Raw genomic sequence first — 17,218 nt, forward strand, 5'->3', positions numbered from 1 at the left:
GACAGAACTAAGCTGTTTTAACTCTAACACAAAACGCGGGCGTGTATAGACATCTGAGAGAAATTAACAATAAGATGCAGACAGACAAGATTTGATGGGTAAGAAGACATCCTCCCTGACGTTACACAAGCGACTGAGGTTATAGCACTAGGGCGGCGAACGTATCAATATGGTTTTATTCGCTGGAGGTGAGAGTAGCAAGATGGCCTATGCTTCCATAGGACTGTAACAGCTCTGAGTGCAATCAGGCCACTATAATGATGGTGAGAGTAGTAATATGGCTTACTTCCGGCATCAGGCTCGCATCTGAGCGAATGTATACGATTTCCGGCGTGAAACTAATATGACACTTCCGGGTAATTGGTGCGCAGGCGCAGTGAGCAAGCCGGCAGCATGGCAGATAACTCAGTGTCGGAGCAGCTGTTACAGAGGCTACAAGATGGAGGCAGTAAAGGCGTGGATAGCCTGGAACTAGCGGCGTTGCTCGGTGTGGAACATCAGCAGGTGGTGGGGGCAGTGAAGAGCCTGCAGTGTCTGGGAGAGGTGAGCGGCTGATGCAATCGCGCTAATCCCACGCTTTAGGGACATATTGGGGGAATCAGCTGTGCCCATTGGCTGACAGGCAGTGCCTTCATCTGTGCTCATTGGCTGACAGGCAGTACTTTTAGCTGTTCCTATTGGCTGTCAGGCAGTAACTTTAGCTGTGCCCATTGGCTGCGAGGCAGAACTATTAGCTGTGCTCATTGGTGGACAGCCAGTATCTTTAGCTGTGCCCATTGGCTGACATGCAGTACTTTTAGCGGTGCCCATTTGTTGACAGGCAGTACCTTCATCTGTGCTCATTGACTGACAGCCAGTACATTTAGCTGTTCCCATTTGCTGACAGGCAGTACTTTTAGCTGTGCCCATTGGCTCACTGGCAGTACCTTCATCTGTGCTGCTCATTGACTGACAGTCACTACCTTCAGCTGTGCCCATTTGCTAACAGATAGTAACTTGAGCTGTGCCCATTGGCTGATGGGCAGTACCTTCAGCTGTGCTCACTGGCTGTTTGTGCTGACAGCAAGGAGGAAAGGAGAATTAATGGATAATTAACTAATCTGGGTAGAAATACTGTATTTTCTATACTGAACGTACTGTGCCAGAGGTTCAGCAGCCCTATAACAGTAATGATCCAGGCCTTCAGAGTTGTCCCCAGCAGCTCCCCATCTCCTGATCTTGTGAGACATCTATTGTGTGTCAGTGGCACTGCACATGCTCAGTGGGCTCTGGGCAGCTCAGAGGTCAAATAATCAAGCAGATATTGATGTTCTTCTGTCACAGAAGCTGATGCTACAGGGCCAGTTATTAGTTCTCATGCAGAATGCACTGGTTTCTGCAATGGAAATCTGAATTAATGACTAATAGGCTTCTTATTGTGACATTTATATTGTGTATATATACAGTATATTACTAAGCTCAGGTAAGTGACAGCAGCCCAGAGCATGTGCAGTGAATCCACAGGGGGAATCATTTATGGACACTTGGGGGCACATTTACTCAGTTCGAGGGAAGGAATAGAATAAAAAAAAACGTCAAATTTCGAATTTTTGTTTTGGCTACTACGACTACAGCTTTGAATCGAACGATTTGAACTAAAAATCGTTAGACTATTCTACCATTCGATAGTCTAAGTACTGTCTCTTTAAAAAAAAACTTCAACCCCCTACTTCGCCATCTAAAACCTACCAAACCTGAATTTTAGCCTATGGGGAAGGTCCCCATAGGCTTTGCAAGCTTTTTTTGGTCAAAGAAAAATCGTTCGATCGATGGATTAAAATCCTTCAAATCGAGCAGTTCGAAGGATTTAATCGTTCGATCATACGATTTTTCATTTGAACCGAATTACGGTAAATCCTTCGACTTCGATATTCCGGATCTGTCATTGGAGATAGGGGCAAAGAATGTAGAAATGCCCCTCCTATTGATAACTGAAAGACTAATAGGTAATGTGGACTCTAAATCAGTTTCTGAAGCATGGTCATCCCTTAAAGGGGTTGTTCACATTTAAATTAAGACAATTTACAGTGCTACGCAATATGTTGGCACTATATAAATACATGTTAATAATAATAATTTGCAATTGGTTTTAATTTTTTATTATTTGTGGGGTTTTTATCAGTTATTTAGCTTTTTATTCAGCAGCTCTCCTCCGGTTTTCAATGCCAGCATTCTGGTTGCTAGAGTCCAAACTACCCTAGCAACAATGCATTGATTTGGATAAGAGACTGCAATATAAATAGGAGAGGGTCTGAGTTATAATAGCAATAACAATAAATGTGTAGCCTTACAGAGCATTTGAAATTAGATGGGGTCTATAACATACTAAATGTTAACTGAAAGACAAACCATCCCTTTAAGTACCATGTGGCTCTAGTTTTTGGTTTATGGTGCATATCTCTTAAAAAAAAAAAAAAAAAGGGTGGGTTGTTCACCTTTAAATTATATTCTATTATGATGCAGAATGGGATATTCTGAGACTGCTTGCAGTTGGTCTTCATTTTTTGATTGTAGGTGGATTTTTGAATTATTTTGCTTTTTGTCCTTTGGCTCTTTGGTTGTTAGGGTCCAGTTTACCCTAGTAACCAGACAGAGGTGTGAATGAGAGCCTGGGAAATGAATAGGGGAGGTCCTGAAAGTAAAACGATGCAGAGTAACAATAGCAGGAATGTTGTAGTCTCACAGAGATATAGAATCAATAAACCCCTGTTTGAAAGCTGGAAACAGACAAAGGGGTAAGTTAATATTAAAAATAAAAAGCAGGCTATTCAGTATGAAGCGTACCTAGATATTTTCTCATACTGCTGTTTCTCCCTCTCCCCCTGCAGATAATCCAGGCAGAACAGCGCTCCAGCAAGAAATGGGAGCTCAGCTCAGAAGGGGAAGAGATTGGCCGTGAGGGAAGCCATGAGGCCCGGGTGTTCCAGACTCTGCCCAAAGAAGGCTTGCTGCAAGCTCAGCTAATGGTGAGTGGCCTGGGGGAAGCCCAGCTTCTTGTGCTTGAACTATAACTCCCAGAATTCTCACTTGGCACAGGAATGCCACACTCTCTTCCTTCGCCAGATCCCAAGATCTTGTTTTCTTTAATCCTCTGCAGAAGCAGCCCTTCTCTAAAGTTGGCTTCAGTAAAGCCATGTCCAACAAATGGATCCGACTGGATAAAGCAGCAGAAGGAGGGCCCCGCATCTACAGAGTGGTGAGTCCTGCTCTTCTTCCTCTCTTTCTCGCTATCCCTCTCACTCTCCGTCTCTTTCTCCCTCTTGCTTTTGCACTCCCTCTCGATCTCGCTCTCCCTTTCACTTTCCCTCTCCTTCTCGCTTTCCTCTCCTTCTCGCTATCCCTCTCCGTCTCTCTCTCCCTCTTGCTCTCCCTCTTAGACTCGCTCTCCCTTTCACTCTCCTTCTCGCATTGCCTCTCCTTCTCGCATTGCCTCTCCTTCTCGCATTGCCTCTCCTTCTCGCATTGCCTCTCCTTCTCGCATTGCCTCTCCTTCTCGCATTGCCTCTCCTTCTCGCATTGCCTCTCCTTCTCGCATTGCCTCTCCTTCTCGCATTGCCTCTCCTTCTCGCATTGCCTCTCCTTCTCGCATTGCCTCTCCTTCTCGCATTGCCTCTCCTTTTTGCTTTCCCTCTCCTTTTTGCTTTCCCTCTTCTTCGTGCTTTCCCTTTTCTTCTCCCTCTCGCTATCCCTCTCACTATCCCTCTCCTTCTCGCTATCTCTCTCTCGCTCTCTCAGCCCCCACTCTTTATGTCTCTATCTTTATCTACTGCTGACGCCTGAGCTCCTCCATCTCCCCCCCCCCCCACTGTTCTTGCAGGTGGACTCCATAGAGGACACAGTTAAGGAAAAGCTACAGCTGATCCTCAAGGGAAGGGCTGATGATGTGAATGAGAAGGACAGGAACGAGCTGAAGAAGAGGAAACTTGTCAATGAAGTGTAAGTTTTGTTATTGGTTAGTCATTGTGGCAGGTGGGTCCTAGTAATGTCTAAGTCCAGTGTTGTGATTGGCTGCGCAGGTGGCATGTGCCATTACATTTAGCTGTTGGGCAGGTGGTGATGGGCATTCTTAGCAGCAAGTCAGTGTTGGTGAATACTTTGCAATAGTATTTCAGATTTAGGTGTGGGTCCCAATATACATTTCTTTAGCTTCTCTTTTAATGTTCCAACCCTGGCATTATGTCTCTCCCAGGCTATGATAATGCCACTTCTGGGTTGGCAGTAAGTAGCGCGGCAGATCAGGTAAAAGTCGAGGTACAGGTCAATTAGATCTATTTTTGGCCGCATTGGTGACCGAGCGCCTAAACTGACACATTGCCAATTTCTGGGGTGCTCACTTGTTTGGTGGCAAACTAATTAAGAATACTACACTATATAATTTTTCTGTTTTTCCCCCTCATATTTTTAAAGTATACATTGATTTATTTTGAAACTGACACTCAGTAATGCAGCTGCCAGCTGGGCCAATTGTATAACAGTAGAGCAGCAAGACTGAATTCCTACACTAGAGGGCAGTGTAATACAAGTCACTACAGATATGGGACTTCTCATACAGAATGTTGGGATGATAAGGGATCTTTCCGTAATTTGGATCATCATAACATAACTCTACAAAAAAAACAAGTACACATTAAATAAACCCAATAGGATTGTTTGTGTCCCCAATAAGGATTAATTATATCTTAGTTGGGATCAATCACACGTCACTGTTTTATTTATCACTGTTTTATTTATCACTGTTTTTATATTATTACAAAGGCTGCAGGAGATGGCCTTCCCACAATTCGGGGGTTTCTGGATAATGGATCCCATACCTGTTTGTTGGGAAACACATACATTTTTCTGTACCAATAAGGGTGATCTAGTGACAAATCGATATAGCAATAGAATTCTATGTCAGTAGCATTTGACCCTCCCCCTGTTTTTGGGGCTCCAACAACCAGCAACAGAGCTTGCGTTAATCATGCCTCCATGCGTATCACTCCTTTACATATGGCGGTTGTCTCAAGCTTTAAAGGGTTGTTTACCTTTAAATTAATTATTAGTATGATGTAGAGAGTGATATTCTGAGAAAATTTGTAATTTGTTTTCATGTTTTTTTATTTGTGGGTTTTCAGTTATTTTGCTTTTTATTCTGCAGCTCTCCAGTTCACAATTCCAGCCATCTGGTTGCCATGGTCTAAATTACCCTAGCAACCATGCATTGATTTGAATAAAAGACTGGAATATGAATAGGAAAGGACCTGAATAGAAAGATGAGTAATACAAAGTAGCAATAACAATAAATGTGTCGCCTTACAGAGCATTTGCTTTTTAGGTGGGGTCAGTGACCCCCATTTGAAAGCTGGAAAGAGTCAGAAGAAGAAGGGAAATTCTTCAAAAACTAATAATGATCAATTGAAAAGTTGCTTAGAACTAGTCATCTTAAAATATACTAAAGGTTAACTTAAAGGGGAACCACCCAGTTAAGGCTTATTAAACGCTTTATAAAGGGAACCAGCACTTCTAGTTTTTTGTTTGGGGAAATTGCTTTATATTCTTGATATGATCTTGAAGAAGAACAAGAAGGGATGTTGCATGAATGAGTTGGACAACGTTCTGGTATTGTGGCTGCTGCCTAATTATAGCTCTGAGCAACACCCCTATGGGCTAAGGACTTACATAACAGAGCACTGCCGGCTCATCCCTTAGATATTCTGTAAATTAATGATTATTCCATCTCTCATAAAGGAATGGTCTGTACCTTTAATTTATAGGACAGGACATTTTAGGCTCTTTCTTATTAAAAGCCCAGAGCTTCAATATTAAATGTCATACAGTACAGGTATGGGATCTGTTATCTGGAAAGCTCCGAACTAGGGAAAGGCCATCTCCCATAGACTCCATTTTATCCAAATAATCCAAATTTATAAAACCCATTTCCCCTTTCTATGTAATAATAAAACAGTCGCTTGTACTTGATCCCAACTAAGATAATTAATCCTTATTGGAAGCAAAACCAGCCTATTGGGTTTATTTAATGTTTACATGATTTTCTAGTAGTCTTAAAGTATTAAGATCCAAATTACGGAAAGATCCATTATCCAGAAAACCCCAGGTCCAGAGCATTCTGGATGTACCATGTTGTAAGGGCAGACAGGTTGAGGTCCCTCATTAGAGCTTACAATCTAAAAGAAGCCACTTTGATGATGATGATGATGGTGGTGAAGGCTTTGTTCTTATTGGCCATTCCTCCTCCTTCCGCAGGACGGTTAAATCCTACTGGGTGACAAAGGGATCCGGCTTCAGCACAAGCATCACCAAGCAAGAGACTGATCTGACCCCAGAAATGATTGCCAGGTAAAGACCAAGAAGAAGAAGATTCAGTGACACCTGTTAAAAAGGAATAATATCCATTTCATTTCAAAAGTTCATTAGAGAGATGTTACATTGTGCACCCATGGGCTCCCATGACACCCTCTCCTGAGGGGCCCCTTCTGTTGTGGTGGGTCCATACTGGGCTTCCTAGCAATTGCCACCCTTGTGATATTTAATGGTTTGCATAGGTAACATCTCCCCTGGGCTTCCTCTCATTAAAGGAGAACTAAAGCCTAACTAAAGAAGTAGCTAGAAATTTTTATCATGATGTTTTGTACCAGCCCAAGGCAACCACAGCCCTTTAGCAATAACACAGATATATCCAGTGTAACAGCGGGGATTTCTATTCTTATGCGAGTCCTATGGTAATTGTCTGTTTCATTAGTTAACATGCACTGTTTGCGCTCACCGTTCAAAATTAATGGCCCGGGTGCTTACAGCCCCAGACCTCTCGCTTACTCACTGGCGTAGTCCCAACTCCCAATGCATATATGGTATATACAAATTATTCGTAAGAAATCTTACCCGGATTTCGCTGTGACCCACGTGCTGCCGCCCTGAGTTCGTCGCTAAGGGGAACGAAAATGCTGCATACACCAAAAGTTCCACAGCGCACTCTCGGCCCACTTAAAAGGAATCGCTTACTCCACAATTCATCGGTAAAAAACGTCATTTTATTTATTCAAACATCTTGATAAACTGTTAACCCTGCGCCACGAGGTCTGACGCGTTTCGTGTCATCAGAGACAGAGATGAAGTGCAGTGACACGAAACACGTCAGACCTTGTGGCGCAGGGTTAACAGTTTATCAAGATGTTTGAATTGGACCCTGAAAGTGCGCTGTCCGAACTTTTGGTGTATACAGTCCTTTAGCAGTAAAGATCTGTGTCTCCAAAGATGCCCCAGTAGCTCCCCATCTTCTTTTCTGCTGATTCACTGCACATGCTCTGTGCTGCTGTCACTTACTGAGCTTAGGGAGCCACTCACAATATACAGTACACATAGAATAGAAATGTCACAATATAAAGCTGATTAGTAATTAATACAGATAATTACTACATGGCAGCACAGAAACCAGTGCAATTAGCATCAGAATTGAATAATCAGCAAACCTGTAGCATCAGCTTATATTACAGCCAGGGAAGCTCATTTTCTGCTGGATAATTAGTGACGAGCCCTAAGCTTAGCTTCTCAACAGCCAATCAGAGCCCACTGAGCATGTGAGTGTCACAGACACTTTCCAAGATGGTGACCCCCTGTGACAAGTTTGAAGTCCTGGATCATTGCTGCTATTGACAAGCTGAATCTTTAGCCTTGTGCAATAAGTTCACTATATAAAATATGCCATTTTTAGCCATATTCATTTTTAGGGGTTATTTCTCCTTTAAATGCTGTCCTTATCCCCTTGTTTAATTTCATACTTTTTTCTCTCCTTTCCATCCTACGTTTTTTTTTTTGTTACCTGCGCACCCCATTGCCATGTCTATAACCAGTGGATCCTGGAGGGAGAAGCAGTTCAAGGGCTATAACTTTGACGCTCTGGGTGTGATGCCGGAGTGCGGCCATCTGCACCCGCTATTGAAGGTGCGCACTCAGTTCCGGCAGATCTTTCTGGAAATGGGGTGAGTAGAGTGACTGACGTCAGCCAGGAAAAGTACAATGTTTGTGCAGAGAATCGTATTTCTATACTGCACCTTGTATACACATTGATTAATAGGGATGCACTCAATCCAGGATTCGGTTCGGGATTCGGCCAGGTTTCGGCCTTTTTCAGCATTCATTCGGCCGACTCTTTCTCCCTGGCCGAACCAATTCCGAATCCTAATTTGCATATGGAAATTAGGGGCGGGGTGCGAAGTCGCGTGACTTTTTGTCACAAAACAAGGAAGTAAAAAAAGTTTTCCCCTTCCCCACCCCTAATTTACATATGCAAATTAGGTTTCAGTTTGGAATGTTTCGCAAAGTATTCGGGGGTTCGGCCGAATACAAAAATAGGGGATTCGGTGCATCCCTGTCGATTAAGAACAAAAAAATGCATTGACATTAAACTAAACACCCCTGATTAATTTATTTTTTATAGTTGTTGAATTATTTTTCCCTTTTTCTTCTGACTCTTTCCAGCTTTCAAAAGGGGTCACTGACCCCCATCTAAAAACCAAGAGCTCTGTAAGGCTACAAATGTATCATTATTGCTACTTTTTATTACTCCTCTTTCTATTCAGGCCTCTCCTGTTCTTATTCCAGCCTCTTATTCATGTTCCAGTCTCTTATTCAAATCAGTGCATGGTTACTAGGGTAATATGGGCCCTAGCAACCTGCTGAAATTGTAAACTGGAGAGTTGCTGAATAAAAAGATAAATAACTCAAACCACAAATAATAAAAAATGAAAGCCAATTGTTAATTTTCTCAGAATATCCCTCTCTACATCATACTGACAGTTAATTTAAAGGTGTACAATCCCGTTAACAAAAGTGCATTCATATTCCTTCTCTATGTGCCATCAGCTTACAGGGATATTATCATAATTCTAGACTAAAAATAGGAATTACACATATAAGAGAGAATTTGTCAGAGGACACTGTTTCAGTTTTGGACTTTACCTTATTGGAGAAACCAGGGCTGCTTCCATTGAAATAAACAAGGAGATCCCTATGTGTAAATTGGTTTATTTCCCCTTTTAGTTATAAGCTTGGAAATGTATTAATATTCTGCAGCAGGTATTGGACACGGGGAGCTTTCAGGGAAAATAAAATCTACCTTTAAAATGGTGTAAATATTAAGGTTGATTGCTCTTTCTTCTCTCTGATTGGCTCAGATTCACAGAGATGCCAACCAATAACTTCATCGAGAGCTCTTTCTGGAACTTTGATGCTCTGTTCCAGCCTCAGCAGCACCCTGCCCGAGATCAGCACGACACCTTCTTCCTGCAAGGTCAGTCCATCTCCAGCTCTATATGTTCTGCAGATCCAGTGCCTTAATGCTGGGCCTGTTATTGGCATGTTTGTGTTCTACATGATTCCTTCCTACTGCACATGTGATCCATCTCTGATGTTATTCATTGTCATTTAGATCCAGCCTTAGCCACAGAGTTTCCTATGGAATATCTGGAAAGAGTTAAGAAGGTTCATTCTGAAGGAGGATATGGATCCCAAGGGTAAGAGTATAGTTTGTGTCACACGCCTCCTCCTTGTGTCTATCACCCTGCACCCTCCTGTCTGTGTCACTGTATCACCCTGCAGTGGGAGGGACAGACTCATGTCCCATAGTTCCCTCCTGTCTGTGTCACTGTATCACCCTGCAGTGGGAGGGACAGACTCATGTCCCATAGTTCCCTCCTGTCTGTGTCACTGTATCACCCTGCAGTGGGAGGGACAGACTCATGTCCCATAGTTCCCTCCTGTCTGTGTCACTGTATCACCCTGCAGTGGGAGGGACAGACTCATGTCCCATAGTTCCCTCCTGTCTGTGTCACTGTATCACCCTGCAGTGGGAGGGACAGACTCATGTCCCATAGTTCCCTCCTGTCTGTGTCACTGTATCACCCTGCAGTGGGAGGGACAGACTCCATGTCTCATAGTTCCCTCCTGTCTGTGTCACTGTATCACCCTGCAGTGGGAGGGACAGACTCATGTCCCATAGTTCCCTCCTGTCTGTGTCACTGTATCACCCTGCAGTGGGAGGGACAGACTCATGTCCCATAGTTCCCTCCTGTCTGTGTCACTGTATCACCCTGCAGTGGGAGGGACAGACTCATGTCCCATAGTTCCCTCCTGTCTGTGTCACTGTATCACCCTGCAGTGGGAGGGACAGACTCATGTCCCATAGTTCCCTCCTGTCTGTGTCACTGTATCACCCTGCAGTGGGAGGGTCAGACTCATGTCCCATAGTTCCCTCCTGTCTGTGTCACTGTATCACCCTGCAGTGGGAGGGACAGACTCCATGTCCCATAGTTCCCTCCTGTCTGTGTCACTATATCACCCTGCAGTGGGAGGGACAGACTCATGTCCCATAGTTCCCTCCTGTCTGTGTCACTATATCACCCTGCAGTGGGAGGGACAGACTCATGTCCCATAGTTCCCTCCTGTCTGTGTCACTGTATCACCCTGCAGTGGGAGGGACAGACTCATGTCCCATAGTTCCCTCCTGTCTGTGTCACTGTATCACCCTGCAGTGGGAGGGACAGACTCATGTCCCATAGTTCCCTCCTGTCTGTGTCACTGTATCACCCTGCAGTGGGAGGGACAGACTCATGTCCCATAGTTCCCTCCTGTCTGTGTCACTATATCACCCTGCAGTGGGAGGGACAGACTCATGTCCCATAGTTCCCTCTTGTCTGTGTCACTGTATCACCCTGCAGTGGGAGGGACAGACTCATGTCCCATAGTTCCCTCCTGTCTGTGTCACTGTATCACCCTGCAGTGGGAGGGACAGACTCATGTCCCATAGTTCCCTCCTGTCTGTGTCACTGTATCACCCTGCAGTGGGAGGGACAGACTCATGTCCCATAGTTCCCTCCTGTCTGTGTCACTGTATCACCCTGCAGTGGGAGGGACAGACTCATGTCCCATAGTTCCCTCCTGTCTGTGTCACTGTATCACCCTGCAGTGGGAGGTACAGACTCCATGTATTTTCTTGTCCATGTTGTGCTACAAGTTCCGTTCTTCCCTTTACAGGTACAAATACGACTGGAGCATCCATGAGGCACAAAAGAACATTCTGAGGACACACACTACAGCTGTGAGCGCTCGGATGCTGTACAAGCTGGCACTGCAGGTAAATACAGACATATCACACAGCTCTGTATCTTGTGTCCCTTTTCTTCCTCTCAATCATTTTTTTTCTCCTTCTTTTCTCTCTTGCCTGAAACCTCTTACCTATGCCATAGCCACTTGTCTGTCCAGCCTCTTACACTCTCTCCCTGTCTGTCTCCTCTAGAAAGATTTCACCCCTGTGAAGTATTTCTCCATCGACCGGGTGTTCAGAAACGAGACGCTCGATGCGACGCACTTGGCCGAGTTCCACCAGATTGAGGGGGTGGTGGCAGATCGGGGTTTAACCCTGGGGAACCTTATGGGAGTCCTAAAGGAATTCTTTCATAAACTAGGTAAGATCTAACTGCCCACTATATCCTCCTCCGCCTTATCCTGGACAACATATATACAAGCAGGGGCTGTATTACACTGTACAGTGTGTGATTTACTCTATTAAATACTGTAGTATAGTGCAGTGCATGTGCAATTTTGGATATTTTTGTGCTCCATGTGCATTCAGTAGGGAGCAGGAGAGGTCACGGGTGGACAGGAACATTTCGACTACTGTTGTTCTCCACTAGGGGGCAGAGTTTATCAGAATGCTTGTGTGCTATTAGTCTTTGCTTTAGTTTGTATGTTGGGTTTATTCAACCTGTGTCGTTCCAGCTGAGCAACTTCTCTCAGCAACCCAAATAGCTGACATTAGTGACTGCTGAAATGTTTGGTCCCTGATTATTATTTTCCTTATGTGTAAGATGTTATATCTGTATGACTTGATCATTTAGTTGTTCAAATACTACTGAAAGAACATTTTATTGCCTTAAAGGGGTTGTTCACCTTTGAGTTATCTTTCAGTATGATGTAGACAGTGATATTCTGGGACAATTTGCAATTGGTTTTCATTTTTTATTATTTGTGGTTTTTGAGTTATTTAGCTTTTTATTCAGCAGCTGTCTAGCTCACAGTTTCAGCCATATGAAAGCTGGAAAGAGTCAGAAGGAGAAGGCAAATAATTCAGAAACTATAAAAAATAAATAATGATCAATTGAAAAGTTGCTTAGTATTAGCCATTTTATAACGTACTAAAAGTTAACTTAAAGGGATACTGTCATGGGAAAACATGTTTTTTTCAAAACACATCAGTTAATAGTGCTACTCCAGCAGAATTCTGCACTGAAATCGAATTCTCAAAAGAGCAAACAGATTTTTTTATATTCAATTTTGAAATCTGACATGGGGCTAGACATATTGTCAATTTCCCAGCTGCCCCTGGTCATGTGACTTGTGCCTGCACTTTAGGATGGAACTGCTTTCTGGCAGGCTGTTGTTTCTTCTACTCAATGTAACTGAATGTGTCTCAGTGGGACCTGGATTTTACTATTGAGTGCTGTTCTTAGATCTACCAGGCAGCTGTTATCTTGTGTTAGGGAGCTGTTATCTGGTTACATTCCCATTGTTTTGTTGTTAGGCTGCTGGGGGGGGGGGATATCACTCCAACTTGCAGTACAGCAGTAAAGAGCACAAGTCACATGACTGGGTGCAGCTGGGAAACTGACAATATGTCTAGACCCATGTCACATTTCAAAATTGAATATAAAAAAAAAACTGTTTGCTCTTTTGAGAATTGGATTTCAGTGCAGAATTTTGCTGGAAAACTGATGCGTTTTAAAAAAAACATGTTTTCCCATGACAGTGTCCCTTTAAAGGTGACCAACTGAAATGCTTAGAATTGAAGTGCTTAGAATTGTCCGTTCTATAACACATTAAAAGTTAACTTGAAGGTGGACCACCCGTTTAATTTAAACCTCATCTCCTTCAATAAATTCATTTATTCTCTATATTGAGCAGATTTTGTGCTTTTCCATTACTACAGTACTTCTCTTTATAGGAATCACAAAACTGCGCTTCAAGCCGGCCTACAACCCTTACACAGAGCCAAGTATGGAAGTGTTCAGTTACCACGAAGGTGAGTAATCTTTGTACTTAAAGGTGGCCACAGACGCACCGATAATATCGGACGACTAATTTTCATACGATATTCAGTGCGTGAATGGTGGGAGATGAGCCGACCGATATCTGCAGAAGGTTTGGATACTGGTCGGCTCGTAGATCGGGTTGGCCGGGTGCTTTTGAAGGCACCAGAACATTGGCCGTTGTTAGTGTTGAATCGTTAAATACAGGGAGAATTCTATTTTTTCTTACCTGTATATCTGACGATTCAACGCTGCACGTGTGTATTGAAACAAACAAATCTTTCTTGGATAGATCGTAATTGTAACGTCTATGGCCACCTTTAGGGTAGAGACACGCTCAGATTCGGGGAGATTTAGTCGCCCGGTGATAAATTGCCTCATCTTCGGGGCAATTAATCTCCCCGTATTGCCTTCCTCCCGCTAGAATCGTAATCTCTGGTGGGGTGGCACTCGGAGAGTTTCGTTTTCCGAAGTCGCCTGAAGTTTCTTCGTTAGGCAACTTTGGGCGACCTTGGAAAACGAAGCGCACCGATTGCCATCCTGACGGCCATTTACATTCTGGGCGACTAATCTCCCCGAATCTGAGCGCATGTCTTTGCCCTTAGTCTCCCAGATCTGCAGGGTGCCAGCTGCTTTTAGAGGAGATTATAAAGCCCCGTACTGGTCCATGTGATCTCCAAGCTGTCACACCAGGAAATGGAAAGCAGGTGCCGTTGTTTGAAACATTTTGGGGGGATTTATTTCTTCTAATATCACATACACAGTCCAGCAAATCTGCACCTGTTAATCCTTTTGTGATTAAATTCAGAACCTGTAATGTGTTAATGCTCAGTGAATATCCTCTCTTCTTTCCCTCGCCGGTCTCTGGGGGAAGGGATTTGGGGATTTTACATAATACACAGCTGCTCAGAGAAGCTTTGTTTTCATTTTGAATTGTTACGAATCAACCGCATCTCGACCTTTACTTTGGCTTCCCCAGGGTTAAAGAAATGGGTGGAAGTTGGAAATTCCGGGCTTTTTAGGCCGGAGCTGCTGCTGCCGATGGGTCTGCCGGAAGACGTGAATGTGCTTGGTTGGGGCTTGTCGCTGGAAAGGTGAGATGCCGCGCCGGATGATATCTAATGTCATATTTAGAAATTGAGTTTTCTGCCGACTTGTATTTGCTTTGATTTGATGGCCGTCCAAGGACTTGATTGCAAAAGGAAGCAGATCAGACGTTGCTGCGAGACGTTTAGGGAATTTGTCCTGGGTCCCCAGTAGATACGATGCTTGTAACTGATAGGCTCGGCCTTTGTCCTGCTCTGGACTGTGCAATAAGCTCTGAATCCACGGCCAAATCTCGACTCCTTCGAGAAAGATCCAGCCAAATCCAGAATTTTAATTTGAATATGCTAGGAACGGGAAAAGAGAAAAAGTCATGTGATTTTAAAGATTCGGTTTGGCCAGGCACATGGATTTGGTTGAATTCTGCTGAAAAAGGCTGAATCTGAACCAAATCTTGGATTCCGTGCATCCCTAGCAACAAGATACAGTGCCTCCATTAGATATTTTGGATATGCTAGGAAGGGGTAAAGCGAAAGTCACGTGATTTTAAGGATTCGGTTTGGCCAGGCACTTGAATTTGCTTGAAACCTGCTGAAAAAGGCTGCATTCGGAATCAAATATTGGATTCTGTGCATCCCTAGCAACAAGGCACAGTGCCTCCATTACATATTTTGGATATGCTAGGAAGGGGTAAATCGAAAGTCAACAGATTTTAAGGATTCAGTTGGCCAGGCACTTGGATTCGCTCGAATCCTGCTGAATCCTGAACCAATTTTGGATTCTGTGCATACCAAGCAACAAGCCACAGTGCCCCCATTGCAGAATTTGGATATGCTGGGAAGGGGTAAATTGAAAGTTGAGTGATTTATAAGGATTCGGTTTGGCCAGGCACTTGGATTTGGTCGAATCCTGCTGAATAAGGCTGAATCCTGAACCAAATAATGGATTCTGTGAATTCCTAGCAACAAGGCACAGTGCCTCCATTACATCATTTGGATATGCTAGGAAGGGATAAATCGAAAGTCGTGATTCTAAGGATTTGGTTTGTCTGAGCACTTGGACTTGATCGAATCCTGTTGAAAAAGGCTGAATCCTGAATCAAATCTTGGATTCTGTGCATACCTAGCAACAAGCCACAGTGCCCCCAATACATAATTCGGATATGCTAGGAAGTGGTAAATCGAAAGTCGAGTGATTTATAAGGATTTGGTTTGGCTTGAATCCTGCTGAAAAATAATTGATTTTGTGCTTCTTTAGCAACTCCATTAGATATATGCCTAGACCCATATTTATAGCTGTAGTTCTGAACCCATTTCTCGTTCTTTTTCAAGGCCTACAATGATCCGATACGGGATAAAAAACATCCGCGAGCTGGTGGGACACAAAGTCAACTTGCAGATGGTTTACGACAGCCCTATTTGCCGCCTGGATGCTTGATGACGAAGAACATGTGCAATGCAAGAACTTCCTGGGGAATACATAGGGTTTTCTGATAGGATACAGCTCCATTGTCTATTTATACTTGAGTACATGAGGCAAATCAGTTCTTTTTCTATATAGTCTGACTTTATACAGACTCGGAGACACTTTAGCATAACTCCTGTATTGGTTTGATGGTTGGCCAGTGTGCAAAGGGCGGGTTACATAAATACAAAGTAAATCTTATTCTGTTCTACAAAGCACTTGTTTTGTCTCTGTAACCTCTAAACACTGCCTCATTCATTCTTTTAAATGGATACTGTCATGGGAAAACATGTTTTTGTTTTTTTTAAATGCTGCTGCAGCAGAATTCTGCACTGAAATCTGTTTTTCAATAGAGCAGATCAGAACAGGTTTTTTTATATTTAATTTTGAAATCTAGACATATTGTCAGTTTCCCAGATGCCCCCAGTCATGTAACTTGTGCTCTGATAAACTTCCGTCACTCTCTAATGTTGCACTGCAAGTTGGAGTGATATCAGTACACCTGGTTTTTTGCCTCCAAACCAGGAATTCAATAATAAGGACCACTGGACACAATATCCAAGGGGTTGTAGAGCAACATGTTACACAAGAAACACTGTTTGGGGGACTACTGCTCTAAACCCTTATGACACAACCCCTTCCCATAACAGGTGAGATTTCAGGTGTCTTTTGTTAAAGGCAGACTCTCCTTTCTCTTGGCTTTTCATATGTATTCTGCCATCTTCCACACCATTGATCTGTTTGTGTCACCTGTTGTAACTGGATCAGTGATGAACTGACAAAAAACTCATAAACTTATTACAGTCCCCATTCACTTATCCATTGCCCTGTTTGACTGCATCTGAATAAGGGAAGGCAAAACACAGATTTATTCGGAACACCACAACCAAACAGGAGCTTGAATTGGTTAGGAGTGTCGGTGACACTGCACATGCTCAGTGTGCTCTGGACTGCTGATCAGAAGCTAAGCTTAGGGGTCTTTGCAAATCATCAAGCAGAAATGTAGGTTTGTCTAAAAGCTGGTGCTGATTTTAAATGCTGACGTGCAAATAAATTGCTTATCAGCCTTATATCTTTATATACAGTATAGTATCCATTAATAATGCTACTCAAGCAGACTTCTGCACTGAAATTCGTTTTTCTAAAGAGCAAACAGATTTTGTTATACTTAATTTTAAAATATAAAATATGGCTAGACATGTAATTTTCCCAGGAGCCCTCAGTCATGTGACTTGTGCTCTGATAAGCTTCAGTCACTCTTTACTGCTGTACTGCTAGTTGAAGTGATATCACCCCCTCCCTCCCTTCTCCCCCCCCACCCCAGCAGCCCATCAGCTGTTATGTAGGCCAGGTATGGAGTTTCAATGTACAGTTGATAACCCAACAGTGTTATCCACAAATGCAACAGATAATGCTAATCTTAGCTATTTCCCCATCACTTTACTTAACTGTTAATGAGCATGCTGATTTCTGATTGGATACTTCCCTAATCAAGAATAGAAATTAATGGTATTTGTATGCTAAGATATAAAAACCCATATAATGTATTACTCACCTGCAATATCGTGGGCTAAGTCCTTGATGAGGTGTCC

The 17,218-nt window shown here is 43.3% G+C and overlaps 1 protein-coding gene across 1 annotated transcript; it reads left to right on the forward strand.

Annotated features, from left to right (window-relative positions):
* Nucleotides 1-384: 384 nt before the first annotated feature.
* On the forward strand, nucleotides 385-15,837 carry farsa.S (phenylalanyl-tRNA synthetase subunit alpha S homeolog; the record flags this gene model as incomplete). Its single annotated transcript, NM_001093661.1, is given in 13 exon segments — nucleotides 385-543; nucleotides 2,868-3,005; nucleotides 3,137-3,235; nucleotides 3,857-3,975; nucleotides 6,283-6,375; nucleotides 7,887-8,015; nucleotides 9,210-9,325; nucleotides 9,464-9,548; nucleotides 11,068-11,167; nucleotides 11,330-11,498; nucleotides 13,034-13,111; nucleotides 14,098-14,212; nucleotides 15,494-15,837. Coding segments are annotated over 13 exon segments (1,497 nt in total). The 3' UTR covers nucleotides 15,600-15,837.
* Nucleotides 15,838-17,218: the final 1,381 nt, after the last annotated feature.

Source organism: Xenopus laevis, chromosome 3S (assembly GCF_017654675.1).
Source record: "Xenopus laevis strain J_2021 chromosome 3S, Xenopus_laevis_v10.1, whole genome shotgun sequence".
Lineage (NCBI taxonomy): Eukaryota > Metazoa > Chordata > Amphibia > Anura > Pipidae > Xenopus > Xenopus laevis.